The 24,013-nt window shown below is 40.0% G+C and overlaps 1 protein-coding gene across 18 annotated transcripts in view; it reads right to left on the bottom strand.

Moving 5' to 3' along the window:
* MYCBP2 (MYC binding protein 2) overlaps positions 1–24,013 on the bottom strand; it is a 304,426-nt gene that overhangs the window by 142,161 nt on the left and 138,252 nt on the right. For all 18 annotated transcript variants that reach the window (XM_089680411.1, XM_089680398.1, XM_089680410.1 and 15 more), the window contains 11 exons: positions 22,248–22,401; positions 13,499–13,671; positions 12,821–12,946; positions 12,607–12,734; positions 12,415–12,506; positions 11,336–11,470; positions 6,748–6,831; positions 6,543–6,639; positions 5,661–5,853; positions 5,031–5,305; positions 4,339–4,560 (listed from right to left, as the gene is read on the bottom strand). In XM_089680411.1, the coding sequence (XP_089536537.1) occupies positions 4,339–4,560; positions 5,031–5,305; positions 5,661–5,853; positions 6,543–6,639; positions 6,748–6,831; positions 11,336–11,470; positions 12,415–12,506; positions 12,607–12,734; positions 12,821–12,946; positions 13,499–13,671; positions 22,248–22,401 (1,679 nt within the window). The remainder of the gene's footprint in view (positions 1–4,338; positions 4,561–5,030; positions 5,306–5,660; positions 5,854–6,542; positions 6,640–6,747; positions 6,832–11,335; positions 11,471–12,414; positions 12,507–12,606; positions 12,735–12,820; positions 12,947–13,498; positions 13,672–22,247; positions 22,402–24,013) is intronic.

Here is a 24,013-nt window from a genome sequence, read left to right on the forward strand (position 1 = left end):
ATAGAAATAAAATTATACGCACATAGTACTGCACAGAGCAACAGCCGATTGTAATTATGGGAAGACAAAGCAAGTACAACATTACGGTACAAAGAATATTGGAAGAGAGACTAAGGTAAATAGGAGTAGAAAATAGGAAAATAAGGAGAGGGAGAGGTAGACAAAATTATACAAAAGATAGAAAAGGAATGAGAGTGGAAAAAAAAAAAAGAAAAGAAGAATGGATGGGACCGTGAGACAGCCAGACTCATCACAAATGTGATTTACTTAATAGCCATGGTAGAGGCTAATGGTATAAATGCTACCCCCTCGGGGAAAAGGCACTGAGAAACAGAAACTTTATACCACAAACAGGAACTACCTTTCCTCTGTCATTTTAGTGAGATGCTACGATGTTGCTTTAGCATCTCCCATAGTTGTATATGCCAACTCCATCTTTCTTTAGATTCTCTAGAACTTGGTATGAGGTATTAAAGGGGATCCTGGTCGACCCCTGGCCTTAAAATCAGAAGACTTTGCTACCACTCCTCAAAAATGAGAAGCACAAGCAGACATCCTCTATCCTAATGGTGTGTGCAGACTGAAGTTTTCTAATCATACACGGATCGTGATCTAGGTGCTTCAAAGTCTGGACATGGAGGCACGATTATCTTTCATTCCAGAATGAAACCGCAACCTTCAACATCACCATTCTACAAGCAGCAGTTACTTCTTTTGTGGATTAGTGTGCCAACACATATATTGGGCCCCACATCAGCCAGAAAGTCATCCAACTGCCCTCTCCCCCGGTCACCCAGTGGGAACAGCCAGTCTGCAGCATTGCTGGCAATTCTACAATAATTAAGTAGATAATTACCAATCTCTATGGTTCTCAGAGTTTTAATCCTCCAAAATCAAAAAGGTTAATGCCTAGTACACAAGATGAGAAAATCGGACGAAAAACACCGCTTTTTAAGCGATCGTCCAATAATCTGCTCATTTGTACACAGCTTTTGAGAGCCGATCACGACAGTTCATGCAAAATTATCCAAAGGTACAAGCCTGAAAATTTTTCTTAAATGACAACAGAACAAAAATGGGGGAAAAAAAAAAAATTGAGCGACCAAGACAACACATGCTTAGAAGAGAATACATTACAAATCGTTACATCACTTCCGAAGTTGTATTCTGTCGTACCAGAATTTTCATAACCTCCTTATTTTTGATACAAGACTATCATGAAAAAAAATTTAAAAAAAACAAAAAAAAAACCCAAACCATCATTTGTCCGTTAGTCTCATCATGTGTATGAGACTTTACTCTCATACTTGTACACACCCATTAGCTGACACCGGAATGTACCTTTTTTGTCTAGGACGTAGACATGTAGGCATCCTTTCACCAAGGCAAAACATCTAATGGCAATTATTACCTCACACCTGCACAGGTGTCAGCCCAAACTCCATTTCATCCTGGTCTGCTTTACCAGACATTCAAGGCACGTCAGTCCTTTCTGTAAAAGTTTCTATAGTGCTCGCAACAGCACCTACCTTGTCTGTCACCCCCTATATTATCAGTTTAATCTCCCCAATTCAATTTGAAAAAAAAAAGCGGTCTTGCTCAATGCACTCTCTTCCTGGTACTTCGTTTACAGAAGATGCTCCCTAGTACATATGCCTACTAATTAGCTCATCAATAACATGGTGCCAGAGGAATGGGAACTGGCAGAGAAAAGGTTTTATTCATCCAAGGAGGTTACAGTTGATAATTCAAAGCCAAGTTTGAACATGACAGACCTACTGCAATGGATGCCTGTGTTTCTAAGACAACCATTTAACTACTTTCAAATGCAGCCTATAAGGATCTGCTGTCCCATATAGTTTGGTGCATTTTGCAGAGCATTAAAAAGGCATCTATTTCATTACTGGAATGGCATGCAAATAAGCCTTTTGTCACAAATTACTCAATTTTTATCTACTTTGGGGCATTAAAGGGACTATAAAATGGAAGAAAAAACAAAAATCCATTAGCACTACCCAGGGGGAAAAAAAAAAAAAAAGAAAAAGAAACTTTACCCTACTTGTCCTGCAGCACAGCTGCAGAAACATTACTCTATAGGACAGCTGTCAGTGCTGACCATGTTCAACCCCTTGGGCTGGTCAAACAGCAAGTTCCCCCAATGGCCATTGTAGATCCCAATGTAGACCCTTAAGCAGGACACAGTAGTGACATAGGGTCATTGGGAGGAACAGTGGCCAGCAGTGAGATGCACTAAACACAACTGAAAGTCTGGAGTAGAATTCCTGCCAACAGTCCTGCTACAAAACAAAGTTTTAGTGAACAGGTCACAGGACAGGTAAGAAAGAAGGCGTTTCCATTAGAGTTTAGCACTAGTTTAAAGCGTTACTAAACCCAGGACCCTGCATTCACTATCTGGTCTCCCACAGTACACACAACATGGAAATGCAATTATTTTAGTAAATATAAATTGCTAAATACCTTTTCCCATCAGCAGTTAGAGCAGTCTTGTGACTTCTATCAGTGTCCAGCAGAACACTGGTTGAAGCTTGCAGGAGGAGTTTTTTTCTGCTCTTGGAGGATGAAAAACCCCTAACCTCTTTCTGGACAGTGCCGATTGGCCCTGTGCTGATAACTTGCACTCGCAAGAAGAAAAAAAAAAAAAAAGCTTTAGCAATATACAGCAAACTGAGCATGTGCAGAGTGTCTCCACACTGTCTTATCAGGAGATAAGAGGGGGGTGCTAGAAGGGGAGGATCAGAGAAGTTAGGATTAAACTATTTTTACACAATGCTTATAATTAATCCCTTAGGTTCAACAGAGTATAACAAGCATGCTTTACTGCCTATACAGACTGATTTTACGGTTGTGGGTTTAGTAACACTTTAAAGTGGTTGTAAAGGCAGGTGGTTTACCTTCATGCATTCTATGCATGAAGGTTAAAAAAATAAACCACAAACAAAAAAAAACACACACATACACACACAGCCTGTGTGCAGCAGTGCCCCCAGCCCCCTCAATACTTACCCGAGTCTCATCGTGATCCAGCGATGTGAATGACAACCTCAGCTGTCCCGGGTCTCTCCTGCCTCATTGGCAGAGACAGCAAGCAGGAGCCATTGGTTCCCGCTGCTGTCATTCACAGCCAGTGAGCCAATGAGGAGAGAGAGGGGACAGGGCCAAGCTGTGGCTCCGTGTGTGAATGCACACATAGCAGCGGGTGCCTGCATAACAAGCTGCTTGCTGTGGGGGCACCCAACAGGAGGGAGGGGCCAGAAGAGCCTGCGGGGGACCTGAAAAGAGAAGGGTCTGGGCTGCTCTGTGTAAAGCCACCACACACAGCATGTAAGTATAACATTTTTTTTTTTTTTTTGTGGAAAATAAAGTTAACCTTGAGAATCGCTTCAATTTAAATCCCCGACAGGGTCACTTAGATGGTGTTCCTCTTAAATATCTCACTTGATGAAACCGATCTATTGAATGAGGGACAATTAAGATGTGTAGCATTACACTCCGGATACTAGGCAATCAAGGCGTATGTCAAAGCAATAGCAAACCTGGATCTTATTCCAAATTCTTCACCTAAACTCTCACATCCACCTAGCTGTGCCCTATTTCTGCTTGGCAAAAAGGGATGAACACTTCTCTTATTCCTTTCAAAAAAACACCTCTGACTGGACTCTTGATTTTGAATAAATCATTCCATAAATATGCATAGCCTCATTGAACCTTTCTTCAGTATCACAGAATATATCATAGTTTTCCAGGGACTCTAAGCTTTATTTGCATAGCTCCAAGTTAATTAGACTGGGGTAGATGGAAAATGTTGGTGAACAGAGAAAAGAGGGATTGACATTTGCTGGAGACTTGTTATGAATGGGCAAAAGGGTGTCAGAAATGGAAGTTGTGGGTGGTGTTGCCATAAGGTATGCTGCTCAGTTGGAGTACTGCAAAAGCCTCTCTTGCTCACTGGGACCACAGAGCTGCATGGGGGCAGTGGCACTAGGATGGACATGTGTGGGAGGCAAGAAGAATGTACAGGAAACCAAGAGTCAAAGCTGGCCTGTGTACTTGGAGTGGAAGCTCGATGCATGTAGGTATTCTGTGGGGGAATGGATGTTAACAGGGTAAGGCAGCCAGGGGAATGTTGGCCAGTGGAAACCAGAAATACATTGTTTCCAGTTAGTGATTAGTATTTCCGGCCACATTCCTGAGCCTTATTTTTAACACCAATAAGAGAATAGAACATGTGACAATATGCTCAGGAATCCAATGTCAAAGTCATATAAAGCAATGTACTTGCATTCCTTTTCAAAATTGGGAAAGAAAACCTATGCAGACCTGACTGAGTTTCTCCATTGCTGAAACCAGCAGAGGGAAGCGGTGAGCCAATGCAGTGTCATTTTCTGTGCTGACTTGTTTCACCATGGAGCGAAGTAGAACTTCACCATCATAAGCGATAGGAAAGATGGATGTAAGCTTCACAGAAGTGTGACACAGGGCAGACATGACTGCTGCTAGCAGGCGGCTGCTTGAGGTTTTAAAATTTGCTTCCTGGATGTCCTAAAAAAACAAAAAAACACAAAAACACAGAAATGTCATTATACCTCTGTTACAGAAACAAGAAATTCAATATTTAATCACTATGCGAGATACTGTTTGGCAACGTTTTTGGAACATAGCTTACTCACATTTACAAATAAGTTTCATCAAATAAAAAAAAAAAAAAAAAAAAAAAAAAACACAGAGAGCGTACTATAACTTATATCTAACAAGAATAAATAGAGTACTGTCCATGGTACTTTATATGCACCCAACATCCAATTTTTCCTGACAAGCTTTTGGGGTGTATGAACACACCCAAAAGCTTATCCTGAAAAATTGGATGTTCGTGCAAATAAAAAAAAAATTGAATTATGGACTGTACTCAACTGTTCTTGTTGCAAGTGAACTAAAACAGCTACAAATCACCTCAAGCATTAATATATCTAAGAAACTTGCATCATGTAGAATCCTGAAAAGTGATAGCTTACCTGATCCAAACAGTTGAGCAAGTCACACAAACATGCCCACTGGAGGGCAGGAGTAGGATAAAAAGAGTGGAAACAGGCTGTAAATGTGTTATGGCATTCTTGCAGAACAGCTTCAAGCAGACTTAACGGCTGGCTGAGATATCCTTGAGGGTCATTATCCAGTTTTGTCATGCAGTTGTCTACACCTTCAGAAAGGATTTTTCTAAGCAATGTCCTGGTTTTTCCAATGCATTCAGCCAGTTTGGTTGTTTCGTCTAATACAGCCTTCGTGGAAGCTAAATTAAAAATATAAGATTCTGAGTGGATTACCAAATTTTACATGGGTGGATATAAGCAAAAAACCATTAAGTATATTAGACTGTGCAGGCACTCACATGGTAAATTGTGCAAAACCTAACAACAATGTTAAACATGAAGCACCAAATTGGCAACAGCCATTTTAAAATTTCCCTTTTTTGTACTTTTTTTTCATCTGTAAAACTTGATTTTTACAAAAGCAACAACTACTAAACTATCGTACAAATCTAAGCTTACAGTTCAACACAACACATTTACAAGTGTATAACCGTAGAACAATGTTTTTCATTTGTGAGTTAGAAAAAAAAAAAAAAATGAAAAAAAAAGTAGTACCTGCTATAGGGTATATTTCACATGTGTAGACTCGCAACAACCGCAAACAGCAGGTACCCACAAAACGCAGTCTTTCCAAATCCAGGAGGGTTGCTGTGTATTGGAAACCTTTTAGTCCTCTGAGCTCTTCCACCCCAAGAACCAGAGTGGTCCAACTCCAGTGTAAAATGCTCAGTAAGGATTCAAAACATTCCTTAAGGAAGGCAACACTTATAATTAACCAACATGAAATACATTACAAACAAAAGCATTTAACAGTATTGCTTTACAAGTACAACCTTGTGACCAAAGGAGATACAGGTCACTTTTTTTTTTTACATCACCACTGATTTATAAATGTGCAGTAGATTACATTTTTTTTATTTCAATAGTACTGACGTGGTACATCCAAAATGCTGCCAATATGCTCTACAGTACAGGTTACTTTCCAGAGAGCAACTTGCAAAAGATGGAGCCAATATGGAACACCTATCCAAGACAGCCAACCAGAATCTTTTTAGTGCAGCAAGGAAACTGGCTGTAGAAAACTACTGTTCTTTATTGCACTACTTTTTTTGTGTTCATGTAAAACATTATAGTTAAACTCAGAGCTAAAAGGCTGGGACTTTTTATGTTGCCAACCTCCCCCCCCACTCTATTTTCCACACAGTAACTCAAATTGAAAGTTTGCCACTTTGAGGCCAATCTTAAGGTAAGCCGAGGTTACTGAATGGTACATGAAAACAAAGCTTTCTCACAGGAACATTTCGTTAAAGGTTTATGAGCAGGTTTTTCCTCTGTTCATGGCCAGGTGATTTTTCTGAGTCTTGCAGCTGCTTTAAATATGTGTTACTTTCTACAATCTGCAGGACGCAAGCTGCAAGAAAGATAGAAGCTACTCACCACTGAAACAGATCTGGCAAATGATCTTTTCAAGATGTGAACTGGTTCACTGACTTGCTGTTTTCCTTTAGTGGCACTTCCATCACTTGTAGGCAATCTATTAAAACAGAAAACCTTAATAAATATAATACTACTTAGCTTTAATACCAAAACAAACTTTGAAAGGAACTGCACACCTTCGTGTTCACAATAAAGACATTTTTACCTGTACAGCAGCTGTGGTATTTGGCCTGCATTAACATCTGTGCCATTATTTGATTTCTTTGAGCTTTTGAACTGAAAAACCACACTAAAAAAATAAAGGAAAAACGTATTTGACAAGTGAAGAATGACACAGAAAAAACTCCTATTTCTAGGGAGAGGAATAAGTAACCCTGCTGTGGAGAAAGAAGCTTCACAGGTTACAAGTGTGTATGACTTGGAGACATTTCAACAAATTTCCTATCACTTCCACTCCCTGACACAACAGGAAGTAAGAGGAAATCACTTTAAAATGGGAGATTTCCTTTTAGATTTAAAAAACAAAAACAAAAAAAACCACACAATGCCAACAGAATAGAAAGGATGAATCTCACCAGTAGGGAGATGGATAGCAACAGAAATCCAGACAGGGGCTTTAACACTTCCACAACTAGATAAAGATTTGGCCACACACACACTGGTCAATTTATAAAGCAGTGAATGAGACATTCACTGGTGGTGAATTAACCACTGTCAAATAACCACCAAACGCACATGGAAGATTCACCGACAGCTTTATAAATATCCCCCAAAGTGTCACATTGTAAATCAAAACAAACTGCACATATGAAAATTGTCCATAAAATAGATTTCTGGGGGAAAAATAAATGTTCACCTTTCTTTCTCTACACGTTTTGCAGTCGATCAATCTTAACTGTATTGTATTAACTGGACAGCCATAGCCAAAAGTTTTGAGAATGAAACAAATATACATTTTCATAAAGTCTGCTGCTTCAGTATTTTTAGTTTTTCGTCAGATGGACCCAAAATGTTGACGTTTTATTCTCCAAGCCACTTTAGTTACGTTTGCCTTATGGCAAGGTGCTCCTTCATGCTGGAAAAGGCACTGTTCTTGGATGGTTGGGAGAAGTTCCTCTTGGAGGATATTTTTGTACCATTCTTTATTCATGGCTGTGTTCTTAGGCAAAATTGTGAGTGATCTCACTCCCTTGACGGAGAAGCAACCCCACACATGAAAGGTCTCAGGATGCTTAACTGTTGGCATAACAGGACTGATGGTAGAGTTTACCTTTTCTTCTCCGAATAAGGTTTTTTCAGATGCCCCACACGATCGAAAAGGGGACTCAGAGAAAATTACTTTACCCCAGTCCACAGCAGTTCAATGCATGTACCTTTTGCAGTATATCAGTCTGTCCCTGATATTTTTCCTGAAGAGAAGTGGCTTCTTTGGAAGATGGCCTGGTGTCAAGAATGGCAGCAAAGTCTTCACCTCACTGTGCATGCAGATGCACTCACACCTACCTGCTGCCATTCCTGAGCAAACTCTGTACTGATGGTGCCCCGATCCCGCAGCTGAATCAACTTTAGGAGATGGTCCTGTCACTTGCAGGACTTTCTTGGGCACCCTGAAGCCTTCTTCACAACAACTGAACCTCTCCTAGAAGTTCTTGATGATCCGATACATGGTTAATTTAGGTGCAATCATAGTAGCAATAACCTTACCTGTAGGGGTGCCTTTTTGTGAAAAGCAATGACTACACGGGTTTCCTTGAAGGTAAAATTAATATTTGTGTAATTTTCAAAACTTTTGGTACGGGCTGTACTAAATCAAGCTGTCGGATCCTAAACAGCATACTAGCTTCTGCAAAGCAGTGATACTTTGGTATATAACAACATCTAGTAATTTTAACAACTCCCCATTTTAAAAATGATGAGCTTTTCAAATAGGCTTTTATTCTTTAATATGCTTTACCTTCCATACCATGTAATTAGCTTATAAAGTAAATCTGTTTACTCTTATTAGTCTTATGAGTCATGCACACACAAAACAGAATACCACATATTACTGTACTCTCTCATTAATGGAATAGGAACAAAGAGAAAAGGGCACACGGCAGGGAATGTTTAAATTGTAATTTTGTAAAACTGACGCTCAGGCAGATGCACACAAAAAGGTGTATTAAATAAGAATGCCTTACTAAGCCATTCAATATTGAAGCTGGGTGACCTGCTACTAGAGGTACCTATCGTTATCGGGTGATTGTCACCAAAATATGCTTATTATGGCTTGATCATGAGCTGATCCCATTCATGAGCACTACACACACCCATAGCTGTTTAACCACTTCCAGGCCGGACACTTTTACCCCCTTCCTGTCCAGGCCAATTTTCAGCTTTCAGTGCCATCACACTGACAATTGCGCGATCATGCAACACTGTACCCATATGAATTTGTTAGTTTTTTTTGAGACAGATAAAAAAAACTTTATTTTGGTGGTATTTATTCACCACTGGGATTTTTATTTTTTTGCTATATAAAATGAAAAAGTCCAAACATTTTTTTTTTTTTTCAAAAAGTGTTTCTCTTATAAAATTTTGCAAACTTTTTTTCTTCATAAATCTTGGCCAAAATGTATTAATCTATCATTTTCGTTAAAAAAAAATAAAAAAAATATATATAACCCAAGTACGTTTATAACCAAAAATTATGTTGTTTTTTTAACATACCATGACCATAGCAGTACAGTGTCACCATAGTGACACTGTACTACTTGTGGGGGGTGATTAAGATGTTTTTTCTTTTTTTTTTTTTTTTTTTACACGGATTGCTTTTACACCCATAAAGGCTATAAAATCAATAATTTCTCCTTTCTGGCTGCATTCTTGCAGCCATTGTGAAATACTGTGAGAGCTGTGATTGGTCACAGCTTGTCACATGGTACAAGGCTGTTGTGATTAGCCTTGTACCATGTGACCTCTGTGATCATTCACAGATTTCACACGTACTAAGCAATGATGTCAGGAAGTGTTTACCACTGTTCCTGTGGCCAATCAGTGATCACATGAATCGGGACCTCACACAGAGATCCCGTACAGTGATCTGTGTTGCCAAGGTGCGCGCACAGGCAGTAAAATGCGGGGGCTGTTTATAAAACGGCCACCTGCTCCTGCACTGCTCCCGTCCGGCCCAAGTACATAAACGGCCAGACGGGAGCAGTGGTGGTTAAAGAACAAATTGAGCTTTTGTTGGTGGTAAATGGTAATGGAAATCTTTTTTTTTTTTTTTTTTTTTTTTTTTTTTTTTTTTTTAAGCTTTATTATAAAAGAAAAAAAAGTGGCAAAAAATGTTAGTGTATATTTCTTTCCATTTCCATAACCTACCACCCAAGAACCATGCAACAAATTCTCTTTCTCCTGATGATCGTAACAATACCACAAATGTGTATGTTATTTATGCTTGTATAGTAGGGCCCAGAAATAGTACCTATTTTGCTTTTTTTTATTCTATTCTACATAGAACGCACTGACATTACCTGACCCTAAACCAAGCCTAGATCAAGCCCTGATGGGTTTTTTTCCCCTCCCACAGATTTTTGTTTACAAATTTTCTCCTCTAGTAAAGCAAGCGGAAAAAATGGCACAGGGCAGACAGTGACTGATTACTGCCACAGCTAATCAAAGGCTATCACAGCAATCAGGTAATCGGGAACTAGACCTTTGTTGTAGAGATCTCAGTATGGGAGTGGTTAAGAAGTTTAGTAAATATAGGCAGGGCTGAAACCACTCTGTCCACAAAAATCCAATATATCAGCACACAACAGGACTCTCAGGTGATCCTCAGGGATCCAGGGCTGTCCTCACCTGAACTGTTCCTTGCCAGTCTTTGTGTCCTCGGTGCAGGCATGACACCTTGCAGCTGAAAATGTGCAAGCCACACTTCACTTTATGAATGGCCCTGCAGCCTTCTGGAACCATTGACCTTTGGGGGTGGGGGGGAGTTGGGTAAGAACTTCCGCGGATCCACTGGGAGGAGGACATAAAGCGGAAGTTCTGCTTTAAGAGCATAGTGCATTCTAGCAGATCAATAGGTACTTTATTGTACATGCAGGGTCTATCAACATGGGTAATGTGCACATATCTTAAAGATGTAATAACATCTTTTTTTTGCCTTGACATACGCTTTAACCAATGGCCAATTAGAATTAATGGGAATGCTTAATCATTTCAATGTTTAAAATTTACGGTATGTTCAAAAAAGCCTTAATTTATTACATGAGTGAAACGTTAATGTAAACTCTGTATTAATTCAAATATTAGCCTACTGATAATACCCTATACCACCAATAAATCACTCAATATGTCCCCATAACACCTCCAGACTGTTGATAGCTTTGTTTTACTTCAAGTCTGATAGCTAGGGACAGAACCGGTAAGCAAATAAGGATTTTATCATTCTACAAAAAAAAAAAAAAAGCAGTATATTACAGATACAAGCTAGCTACAAGTGAGATTATTGTATGCAACCAAAAGCAAACCAAGGTACAGTGTTATATTTCATTTACTTTGAAAAATCTAAAGCTGTTGGATCTGCATGATAGCCATGTAACTAGCAATTTGAGAAAGAGGTCAGTATTCGTAGCTTATTTCTCTCAGCACAGGTTTAGCCAAAATAAAAATTACAGATTCCTGACTATCTGGCTGTGATTTTAATCCAGTTATGACAGTCATTACAGATTCAGAGAGTTTAGAATACAGTATAAAACTTTGCTGTGTGATGCCGAGAAGGATCAAAAGAATAAATGAAACATTACCCATCATCTGTTGTTATTGAAGCCTGTCCGTGAGATCCACAATCGCTACTAGGACCAGATACACGAGCCCAAGCCACATACCACCAGCCAGCTTGTAGAAGTACAGGTTCGTCAAACATCATTGCATATTTCTCTCTAGGGTACAAGACAAAATCAACCGTCAAACAGTCTGATTTGTTAATTAGCTTTGACATACATTCTTAATTAGCTTCACACTATAAGCTGATAAAGCATAAGCAGCTGGTCACAGAAGAGTAACTTCCAGTCATCTATGAAAGATTCCCAAGCAGACCTTGTAGCTACCATTGCTTGATACCTCACAGGAACAGAAAGAGAATTCAATGTAAACACACAAATATCCAACTGAAACACAATTAAAAATGACAGCTTCACATGCTTTGCAGCATTCATCCTGGAAGAAACCTTTGCAATGCAATTTAAAGGTTCACTAAACCCAAAAGACAAATATTGTAGGACATAAAAAAATGCAATCTTTCCTATATGAAAAGGGGACTGCTATATTCTTTAAATGCCACTATATTAAGATCACCATTCATCCGTTTGCCAGGGACAGTCCCTTGAAAACGAATGGATTGGTGGCAGTGGTGGGGTGGTGGGGGGGGGGCTGGTTGTGTAATTGCTGACAGCGCAACAGCATGGTAGGCAGCAGGCTCACTGAGTCCCTAAGGAATTTTGGTAAGTCCCCTGGCTCTGCCTAAAGACTACAAAATCTAGCTTGCACTGCGGAACAGGACACCCTTGGATGAAGGTAGTAAGTGTGATCTGTCTCCCTCCTGCCCATGCTGCACGTAAAGTCTTGGCATTGGCAGCACCAGAGTTCTGCAGAGGAAGTGCATTGCTGGAGCCTGAGCCTCCTAGTACAACATCCTGATCATGCTATCAGCTGATGATCAGGAGGCAGCGTCAGGATTCCTGAACATCCAAGTTATTTCCTGTAAAAACTTACTGTAAATCATGAGAGCCATTCCTGAGGGTGATAGGGCACTGAGCAGGTTGGAGGTCAGTTATAGAGTAAGCCATCAGAGTTTACATTGTATGAAAAACAAATAGGTAATCACCTGGCTGCACAATCATATGCAAGAACATCAGTCTCGGCAAGAAGGTCTCCATCCGTTTCATGATCACCTCCATCTGATCCCAATTCAAACAACTACAGGCAAGGATATATGTGGAAAATCATTACAGTAAGCATGCCTCTAAGAAAATGTACTAGGCGTACAAAAAACATGCCAACTTCATTTCAATATTACCTTAATTTTGGCAGTGTACTCCCCTCTTCCACCAAAGAGACCCAATCCTCCCAGTAGGATGTCTGTATCAGCACAGAATCGAATAGCTTCCACTGAATGTGCTGAATACCCCCAGCCACCTCCATGACCTTAATAAATGACAAAAAAAAATGTAAGCAGCAACTGGACCCAGTGTTTGGTACTTGCTTCTTTCTGCAAATATAGACAAACATACTCTCAAATCTGTTTACAACGCTGTAATCTTCCTTGGAATAGACTTTCAACACAGACTGCGTTTCCTCTTCAGTACTTGAGACTCCCATTTTCAAGTCCTGCATTGTCGCCAGAGTGTCAAGACAGCCTGAAATTTAAAATGTGATACAGAAGAAATTTCTAAATTAAAAGAGACCAAATAGGCATTTCAGCTGAATGGAAAAGAATTATTATAACTTTTATTACATGAATAAAAAAAATATTTATAGGACACAACTACTATATTTTTGGCAAATGCACAATATTGCAATTAAGTATTTGCCAAAATTTCTAGTCTCAGGATATTACGCCATTCCTATAGTAATTTCACTCTGTTGCTCACGGTCATCAAATCTAGGTAATCAAGGCTTGAACACTGCCTAGTGCATGATAAAAACACACAGTAACAACCCATCGCAAGCAGCATGAGGGCATTTTTTTTTTTTTTTTTTTTTTTTTAACACCGAGACACATACTGGGTCCCAGTAGAGAAAATCTATTGTTCCGCTTCACTGACTGCTGTGCCAAACTTGAAACCAAAAATACTCAGGTATTTCACATGACAAGACTTCCACACATATGCTGGCAGTGCCTAAAAGATCAGAAATGCCAACAATAATTAAAAAAAGAAGAAAAAAAAAAAAAACCACACAACACTTACCTAGTATATGCAATGCTGCATGTGATCGTGTAGTTACAGCTTTCTGGCCTGTTGGGAGGGCCAGCTCTGGACTGAGTATGCTACATCTTAACTGCATGTCAGGGGCTGATGGTAGCCTTGAGTCTGCTATGACAGCATTATAACACCACAGCTCTCTTGTGCTGGCCTGAAATCTAAAACACAACAGATAACTGAATAATGTTTCACTTGGCCAATACAACAGTGCACTTAAGTGTACCCTAAAACAAAACAATATTGTTAAAGAACACTCAAACCATTTATCTGATGAAATTTATGTGGCACGTTTAGTCTTCTTTAAAGCAATTCTAAGCCATTAATTTTTTAAAACAGATTATATTTACCTGTTCTGTGAAATGGTTTTGCACACAACAGCCCTGATCCTCTTCTTCTGGAATCCCCCACCAAAAACTCCTGGCTCCTCCTGCCTTCCGAGTACTCCCCCTAGCAAAACCACTTGCTCATGGGGCCCCACTGCCTGCATCCATAAACACAGGCAGCGGAGCTTTGCCCTAGCCCCCACTACCTCATGGTAGGATTTGATTGACATCAGCAGGTGCCAATGTCTCCTGCTGCTACCAGTCTGCTGTAAAGGAGGGAGAAGGCAGAGACTCTTGTGCACAGTGCTGGATTGAAATCAGGCTCAGGTAAATAGAAGGGGGGCTGGAGGCGATCCTGGACACGGGTGGTCTTTTACCTTAATACAGAGAAAGCATTAAGGTAAAGAAAAATCCTTAAAGCGGAGTTCCACTTAACCTATCAAAAAATAAAAGTCAGCAGATACAAAAAAAACTGTAGCTGCTGACTTTAAAAAAACAGCCAATTAACTGTCCCACGGTTCCGTGGTGTGTCCCCTGCAGCTCGTTTCACCGGCCGTCCTGTATTCCAGGAGGCCGGCATCTTCAGTGTGGGCAGCCGGCTGTGATAGCTTGCAGCTTCACAGTCGGGTACCCACTGCGCATGCGCGAGTAGCGCTGCTCTTCGTAAATGGTCCTGTAGTCTTGTGGGAAATGTCACGTTTCTCAAAAGACTACAGGGAGCGAGGACACCTTCCGCTTCCAACCACCTAGGCCGGGTGTCGGCAACCCACGGCTCCGGAGCCGCATGCGGCTCTTTTTCACCTTTCCTGCGGCTCCGGAGCACACTGCCCACCAGGTGACAGGCAATAGGGTCGGCAAGCCGCGGCTCTTTTAATGCAGATCTTCTGTGTGCCGGGCGCCCGCTGGCAAACATTGGCTGTCAGGATGTAGGCGGGGCAGCCCGGATGTAGGCGGGGCAGCGTGACGAACTCCTCTCCTCTCACAGTCCGCCCTGAAGACCAGAACGGCGCGGGAACCCAGCGAGAGGAACGCGCGGAGCAAAGGTAAGTGAATTCACACAATATGGGGAATGAATTACTATGGGGGATGAATTACTATAGGGGGGATGAATTACTATAGGGGGGATGAATTACTATAGGGGGGATGAATTACTATATGGGGGACGAATTACTATATGGGGGACGAATTACTATATGGGGGACGTATTTTCAGTTTTAAAAATGTTTCTCTCAAAATAAATTTCAATCGTGGTTTTGGCGAGATTTGGCTCAGTCGAAAAAAAGGTTGCCCACCACTGACCTAAGGCTATGATTGTGATTATGACGATACACTGTGGCCCTGATTAACCCTTTGCTTACTGGGCCCTTAAACCCCCTTCATGACCAGAGCGTTTTTTGCAATATATGCAGTGTCGGATTTGTTTTAAATGTTGCAATGGTTTTGCGGCTCCCAGTCTTTTTTTCCCTCTCGGAAACGGGTCCAAGTGGCTCTTTATGTCTTAAAGGTTGCAGACCCCTGACCTAGGCGATCGGACCGGAAGTGGGAGCGGGTACCTGTCAAATTCGGATACCCGCTCCCCAAAAGGTGCCAATCCTTAATGAGGAGCAGTCCTTAAAACGGAACTTCCCCTTTTGGGTGGAGCTCCGCTTTATGGCTTTAAGAACCACTTTAAGGGCTCATTCAGATCAGGAAATGCATTAATGTAATGTGTTATGCGCTGAGGTGTGCCAAAATAAATCTGAACCCTGGGAGGACCTATACCTCAATGGACTACAAAACACACACACACCAAAGACAGGACTAAGTTGAAAACAAAATCCTACATTCCTCTACCCACTGAAGGACAAAAGGAAATCTTATTCCTATAATTATGTACTTATACAATTTTAGACTGTCGAGCCATCCAAAAGCAATCCAACAGAGAGGTAGATAATATAGCACACAAATGCTAACAGTCCTAGAACAAGTAGTAAACTGGAGGCTGCCTGCAGATGAATAAATCACCTGAAGGATCCAGCACCCAAAGTTGGCATCAGATGAAGCCTGAATATACACATGGTAGAACTTAGAAAAGCACAGACAACCAGATGGTAGTCTTGAAAACTTGAATGTGTAAAAAAGTGTGCCTTGACAAGAAAGGGTGGAAACCAAACCTAAAGCCCATGAAATTTGGATAATGGGCAGCCCAAGCAGATAGAGAAACCAAACCAATATACTCTTACAAGAGCCATTTGAAATACTGAAGAAATTAACCTTTCTGAAGCAGCCTTTGCTGAAATGGAACCAGAGGGATTCACACAGTGATAGACGAGGTAGAAACCTAGCCTTTGAAGTGCTGAGCCAAATGCTGGTCCAGACTCCACTGCAAGATAGAGAGGATTAAATTCTAGGAATTTCTCCTAAGGGTAGAAACCTGACTCACACTAAATGAATTATGCTTTTCAAGTTGAAAGGTGGACCTTACAGGAATTAGCCATCCTAACTATTAATAGTATAATAATCTGCACAATACCACCTTTACCAATAATATACACATCCAGAAAGAAAAGTCAAAAAAACTTTCACCCTTGAAAGTCAACATACATATTACCGAACTTTCCTTTGTGACTAAATTATCCCAATCTAAATAAATACATATAACATACATCAAAATATTGAGCAATTTGTGATTTATTTTTTTATTTTGATGTATGTTATATATATTAATTTAGATTGGGATAGTTTAGTCACAAAGGAAAGTTTGGTAATATGCATCCTAGCTATTAGCATCATAGGAACACACTACCCTGACTCAGAAGAAGAAAAAAAAAAAAAAAAAAAAAAGCAAAAAATACACCTTAGTACTGCCGGTACTAGGGTTGTTGGTTCAAATCCCAGTCACGGTACCACATGTCTGGTGTTTGGACATTCTCCCTGTGCCTGTGTGGGTTTCCTCCGGGTACTCCAGTTTCCTTCCACACTCTAAAGACATGCTGGTAGGTTAATTGGATCCGGTCTAAATTGGCCCTAGTAGGTGTATGTACGAATGTAAGTTAGGGACCTTAGATTGTACGCCCCTTGAGGGTTAGGGACTGATGTGAATATACAATATATATGTAAAGTGCTAGGTAAATTGATGGCGCTATATAAGTACCTGTAATAAAGAACAGCTCTGCCAATATAGCCAGCGACTGATTTTGGATCTCAAATGAGTCTCACACAAAGAAGAGAATCAAACAGATGCCACAGAAAAACTACCAGACGTCATACCAGGACAGCGTGTAACATTCACCTGGACTAGTCCTGTCCAGAGTCCTGAAGATCCCAGAATGCCCTCCATCTAAATCCTGCAAAGTACAGATCAGGGTGTACTGATCCAACAAAGCCAACACAGCATCCACTTCTACAAGAGATTTCCTGTCCAGTTTAAGAGCCTAGGAACTAAGAGGTCCACGTCTAGTAAACCTCCACCCCTCCCAAAGACAGGTCCCGAAACGCCACTCCCACAGATACAGACATTTTCTGGCTGAGAAAGCCTGCATGCCAAAATAGCTATGCCTGGGATGTACACAGTGGAAAAAGTGGGAATGTGAGGTTCTGCTGAGGACAGGATCCAAACTATCTTTCTGGCTATAGTGAGACTTCAAACTGCTCTCTGATGGCTAAATGTATGGCATGGTGTTGTGGTCTTACAGAATCCCGGCGACACTTCAGCTGGATGGTTCAATGTAGAGACTGACTAATGTTTCTGCAAGTAGCATACTAGAAAAACAGGATCTAGAAATGATTTGAAAAAATACTTTTCCTTGAAGATCATGTAGAAATGTAAGGGTTTCATGTAGAAAACAATTCTCCTCATTGAAGAGCTCTGCAGTCTAGCACTTTGACCAAAGGTTTGCATCCATGAATACTGAGTAGAGAACTAGGATATAGCAAAACCATAAGCATTATTAGTCACAGCTGAAATTAAAAAATTAGTCATTTGTCCTACACCACGTGTCAAACACAAAGCCCACAGGCAGAACCCAGCCCTCCAGGCCTTTTCATGTAGCCCACGCACCTCTCCTACAGCTGCAGCACCCCCACCGTATCCACCCCTACCGTGTCTCAGCAGCTGGCAGCAGAGAAGACAACAGAAGTCCTGCTACAGATCCTGTGCCTCATCTCTGCCTCTCCTGGTCTCAGAATTCAACAGACTCCAGCAGCTAACTCCAACCCTCCTCCAGACTCTGCACTTTGTTTCCCAGCTCCACCCCCAGCTTCTTCCCGGCAGCAGCACAAAGTTAGGGAGGTGCACTGATGTAAGGCAAGGGTGGGGTACTGTGGACATCTAGTGTTACAGATACAACTAGCCCTTTGAGGGCAACCATAATGTTGATGCAGCCAAGAATGAAATGGAGTTAGACATCCCTGTCCTACACGTACTATAAAGCAAGAGTTTAATCCTATTGGCATGAAGGTCGCTTTAACCATTTCAATACCGGGCAATTTTACACCTTCCTGCCCAGGCCATTTTTCACGTTTCAGCGCTCTCACACTTTGAATGACAATTGCACGGTCATACAACATTGTACCCAAACTAAAATTTTATCATTTTCTTCACACAACTAGAGCTTTCTTTTGGTGGTATTTAATCACCGCTGGGGTTTTTATTTTTTGCTAAATTAACAAAAAAAGACCAAAAATTTTGAAAAAAAAAAATGTTTCTTTGTTTCTGTTATAAAAGTTTACAAATAAATAATTGTTCTTCATAAATTTAGGCCGAGATGTATTCTGCTACATGTCTTTGGTGAAAATAACCCAAAATTAGGATGTATTATTTAGTTTGTAGGAAAGTTATAGCGTTCACAAACTATGGTATAGATCTGAATATTGATCAATCCTGAAGTACTGACAGCCAATCTAATTTCTTGAGGTCCAATAATGTCAGAATAGTACAGATATCCCCCAAATGACCCCTTTTTGCAGAGTAGACAGTCGGACGTACTTCATAAGAGGAATGGTGAGTTTTTTGAAGTTTTATTTTTGTCATAATTTTTCAGAAAATGAAAAAATTAAAAAAATTATTTTCACTATTTTATTTTTACATACTGTCACCAGTGCAGTACAGCGTCATCATATAACTGGCATGGCGGTGAACAGGGACACTGACTGGTGACAGTATGAAAAAATATATATATATTTTTTTTATTTTTTTACATTTTTTATTTTTTTAAGATTTTTTTCTTTATATTTTACTATGACCAAAGTAGTACAATGTTACCATAGTAACATTGTACTACTTTTGGGAAGTGATCAGTTTTTTTTTTTTTACACAAATTTGTTTATAGCAAAGAATTACTTTGCTATAAGCAAGCATTTACCTAAATGAAATCGATTCATTCAGGTTTTTTTTTTTTTTTTTATTGTGCTTAGCTGTGATTTGGCCACAGCTAATCACATGACATGTGCATGTGACCTGCTGTGACCATTCACAGCTAGGCACTAGTATACAATGGATGGCATGAATGAAGCCATCCATTGTATACAACTGTCATGTGACCTGCTGTGATTGGCCGGGCGGCTAATGGGTAACATCCCTAGCAGTCTGATTATGTCCATATTTCTGTGCTCAAAGCGGTAAATTTTTTGCACGGAAATATGTAGTTTTTTTTATTGTAGGCCTTTAATTTTTAGGAATAACTCACTGAAATCTGTCCAAACAAAAGTCTAGTAAAAATCCCGGGTATGTTAAAATTTTAAATACGAAATCATAAATTATAATTTAATAAATAATCCTAAAAAATATTATAATAAATTTAATTCAATAATATAATCAAATAAAAAACAGTGAAATTTGAAATATAGCGCCAAGTTCACACATCACTGAGCAAAGTCGCAAAATCGTGTCTGATGACAAATTTCCCTACGAATCATTATCAATCAATTCTGCAAGTGGTTCTGATTTACGATCGCTGTTCTCTAGCTGGTCTAAAACCAATTTTGACCTAAAAAGGGACGCTTTTTGGACGCTTCTCAGATTCCAGGCAGAAAGAACAGTAAAAATGTAGGCAGGGCACAGGACAAAATGTATGTGAAATGGTTTGATACAGTAATGTTTTACTATGTGATTTTAGTGTATTTGGTGAATATCACTTTTTTGTCATTTTCAAATTTCCCACCGTTCCGTCCCCCATACATCCCGACGTCGCAGGGATGGAACCCAGAAGACAAATGCCGGCATCCGCCGGAGGACATTACAGGGGACACTGCAGGAGGGACATCGCGGGAGCGCAGGACAAGGTAAGAGAAGAACAAATCCTGGAGCAGCGCCGCATGGTAAGCCCAAGTGTAGCTCGGGCTTACCGCTTGTGGTACTGAAACTTTACCCTGAGCTACACTCAGGAATACCGCCAGGGAGGCTACAAAGGAAAGTTAACCAGCTAATATTGATTTGAGAAGCCACAATCACTAGTAGGAGTCCTCAATTTTACTATCCAAAGAGGAAATTGGTGCCACAAGGAGAAACATTCTCAGATTAGGGAGCATTAGATTGAAACAGGTGTGAACAATTCTTCCATCAAAGAGGATAAAAAAAATCTGCGGAAGTATCCCACCCTGAATTTGAAAAGTCCAGTATGTCTGCTCGCAGTCTATTGGTAAATGCTTTAAGTTGTGCATTAATGACAAATGACCCATAGATGATAACCAGCAGACAGTTGAAGCAGATCATAAGGAGGCCCTCCACACCACAAATTAAGAGGGACTAAGCTCTTGGGTGCAATGGAATAAGCATAGCAACCCCACTTCTGATTGCCAGCTAGAAGCAAAGGCCAAACAAAACACTGCTAAGATTTAAGATCAAATGTAATCTCCCCAACTACCCAGATGTACTTACAATACTGCAAGGCAATATTGAGATCTTAAAAAATTGCTATAAGGGAATCCACTGGTCACTCAAGTGACAGGGTGGAGCCCCGATCACATCTGGATCAGGATAGCTGGAGTTGCATGGAGCAACTACACACAAACATCCACAACAAGTAATAAATTTACCAGGAGAGGCATTAAAAACAAAACTCTCCAAGTACAATCTGAACAAGGTCTGTTACTCAGTCTGCATTAGCATAAGGTACAATCTGAACTTTATCAGCAACTCAACCTACATTTGCACAGAGTTTAATCTGATCTTTTGCAGGATACATTAGCATGCAGTGTGCGCAGGATCATAATTAATGCAATATTTAAACTGAATGTGTAATAAAATTGCAGCCTACCACTATGTTTTATGTTTATGTATTTTCATCTGGTGATCTAGCAAGACACTTCATGTCTTAAGGTGTCTCCACTCTATGGAGAAGCAATGGAGACATCCTTGGACAAGGAGCATTCTCAGTCTAGGGAGAGGGTAGTGTTAAATGCAGCAGCAAATTTCAATAGACTTGACTAAAATAAAGCGGATGTCCGGCAAACACTCTCAGTAAAAACAGGCCTTTAGGGATAAAGTTGTAACTTGTTACATAATGAATAATGCTGACCACTACAAGCACCTGCTAGTGTTGCATTGTTTGTCTCAAACCTTTAACTGAAACTTTTGCTGGAAAGTTTGGTCTGCTAATAGAATTAAAATTAACAGATGTACTGGCTGCATGAAAAAAAAAAAAAACACAAAAAAAAAAAAACACACACCCACACACAAACATCCACTCTCCAACACCATGAAAAAACATGATGGTTGTGTAGAGGGTTAGTCTGTGCTGGCTAATGTTTATTTTGCCCTTTTTAGAGAAGTCATGTCCTTTAACAGACAAGATAAGCAATTCTACTCCCGTCACTGCTGCAGGCTTCCTCTTCACTGAGACTGGTTCACCAAAGCCAGTTCTATATGGCGATCAATCTATCACAAGCACTTTGACATCATCCTGTGCAATGTAGAGCAAATAGTTCTGCATTTGGTGAAAATTCTCACAACCAGGAGTGTCAAAGGGAAGAAGAGAGCCCTGGCTGCCAGGGGAGGAAAGGATAAGATAAGTAAAACTGCTTTTGATGGTAACCTACCAAAAAAAAAAAAAAAAAAAAAAAAAAGTATTCAACCTTTGCAGTTTAGGGGTAGTCCCACTGGAAGGGTAGGGTTTTGACATTTTACTGAATTTCAGATTGAAGGCTTTAATTTTGAATTTTAAAATTCAGACATTTAGTTATGTTAAGGCAGCACACTGCATTAGCTTTAGGTGTGTTGTCTGCTACAGTAACAGTGGGTTAAGGTGCCATTCCAAAATATTGATTACTAAAACACAATAGTGCGAGTGGGCCCATAAGGACAGTGTGTATTTAAGTGTGAAAAGAAAAACCAAACACACACACTGTTTAATATGCTTTTTTTTCTGTGCTTACAGCATTCCAACACAAGCTTACACACTAAATGGTCCAAGAATCGTACTTTCAGAACTAACCTCCAAATAACATCATGGACTGGATCCAAACAAACTCCAAACCCTTGCAGATCCTCTTGCTCAGAATCATTGAATGTAGCACAGCTTCCATCCACTTTATTGATGAGAAGACATTTAAATGGAGGAGGTTCAGTCATAGATGCTGGCACAAGACCTGTAGAATTGAAGGAAATCTTATTTTATTGCCAACATAAGCTAGTTTTTTTTGGCCCTAAACTGAAGAATGCTTTAAATTCCAAAATATTTGTTATGGTCAGCACTGCAGAAACAGAAGCATTTTCAATTTTTAAACATAACTGACTTTACATATATTTTTTACTTGTTAAACTGCTGAACAAGCGAGTTAAAAGCAGAATTCGGGGCTAAACCCAACTAGTATTAAAAATGCTCCACCCCCCTTCTAACACCGATGTTTAATATCCTGTATAAGAAAAATGTACACACTTCTATTTATTTTAAATCAAATGATTTTTTGCTGCATTTCATTTACACACTGTGTGCTTTTTTTTTTCTTTAGCATACAAAAACAAACAAACATACAAAACACAAAAAAAGTTCAGGTTCCATGCTACAGCTACTTGCGTTAAACAAATGGTCTTCCACATACAGCATAGTAACATCGTACTATACATGTAGAAATTATTTTGTACAATATAGTGAACCAGCTTTGTAACAAACCAATTAAAATTCAACTGTATCCATTGACCCGTCTCTTCAAAAAAGAACAGATTAAAATAGTCTGTTGTCTTTCATTTCCACAGTAAGATTACACAAGTGTGGTCCAGTCACTTGATCCAGCTCCCTTGTGTCCGTAAGTGGTGGCTGCAGGGGAAAGGAGAAACGGCCAGCAGATGGGCCATAGGAGCCTATGGGTGACATTACCTCTCCCAGTTACTGTCAAGCACACTTTACTCCACCCTTCAGCCAGGGGGATCCCATGGCTGGACTAGGCTGACCCCATGGCTGGACCAGGCTGACAACACAAAAAGCATATACAGCTGTGTTCAATATAATAGCAGTGTGTTGAAAAAAGTGAATAAAGTTCAAAATCCTTCTAATAGCTTTTATTTCCATACACACAAATGCATTGGGAACACTACACATTCTATTCCAAATCAAAACATGAAGAAAAATATATCAAATTTGTGTTGTTCCTCTAAACAAATTGAAGAAAAGTGAATATTAGACTGTTCAAAAAATAGCAGTGTTTGTATTCTTTTTTACAAACTCAAAATTCACTAAATTGAAAAACATTTGAAGATTTTGCTTTCCTTTGAATCACTTAATATTTAGTTGTATAAGCACTGTTTCTGAGAACTGCTGTACATCTGTGTTGCATGGAGTCAACCAACTTCTGGCACCTGTGAACAGGTATTCCAGCCCAGGATGATTGGAACAAAGGCCACAGTTCTTCTCTATTTCTTGGTTTTGCCTCAGAAACTGCATTTTTGGTGTCACCTCACAAGTTTTCTATTGGATTAAGATTCGGGGATTGGGCTGGCCACTCTATAACGTCAATCTTGTTGGTCTGTAACAAAGATGTTGCATTTTAACTAGTGTGTTTGGGGTCGATGTCTTGTTGGAACACCCATTTCAAGGGCATTTCCTCTTCAGCATAAGGCAGCATGACCTCTTCAAGTATTCTGATGTATTCAAACTGATCCGTGATCCCTGGTATGCGATAAATAGGCCCAACACTGTAGTGTGAGAAACATCCCCATATCATGATGCTTGCGCAATCATGCTTCACTGTCTTCACAGTGTAC

Source organism: Staurois parvus, unplaced genomic scaffold (genome assembly GCF_062004578.1).
Source record: "Staurois parvus isolate SC_StPar_1 unplaced genomic scaffold, SC_StPar_1.0 ptg000243l, whole genome shotgun sequence".
NCBI lineage: Eukaryota > Metazoa > Chordata > Amphibia > Anura > Ranidae > Staurois > Staurois parvus.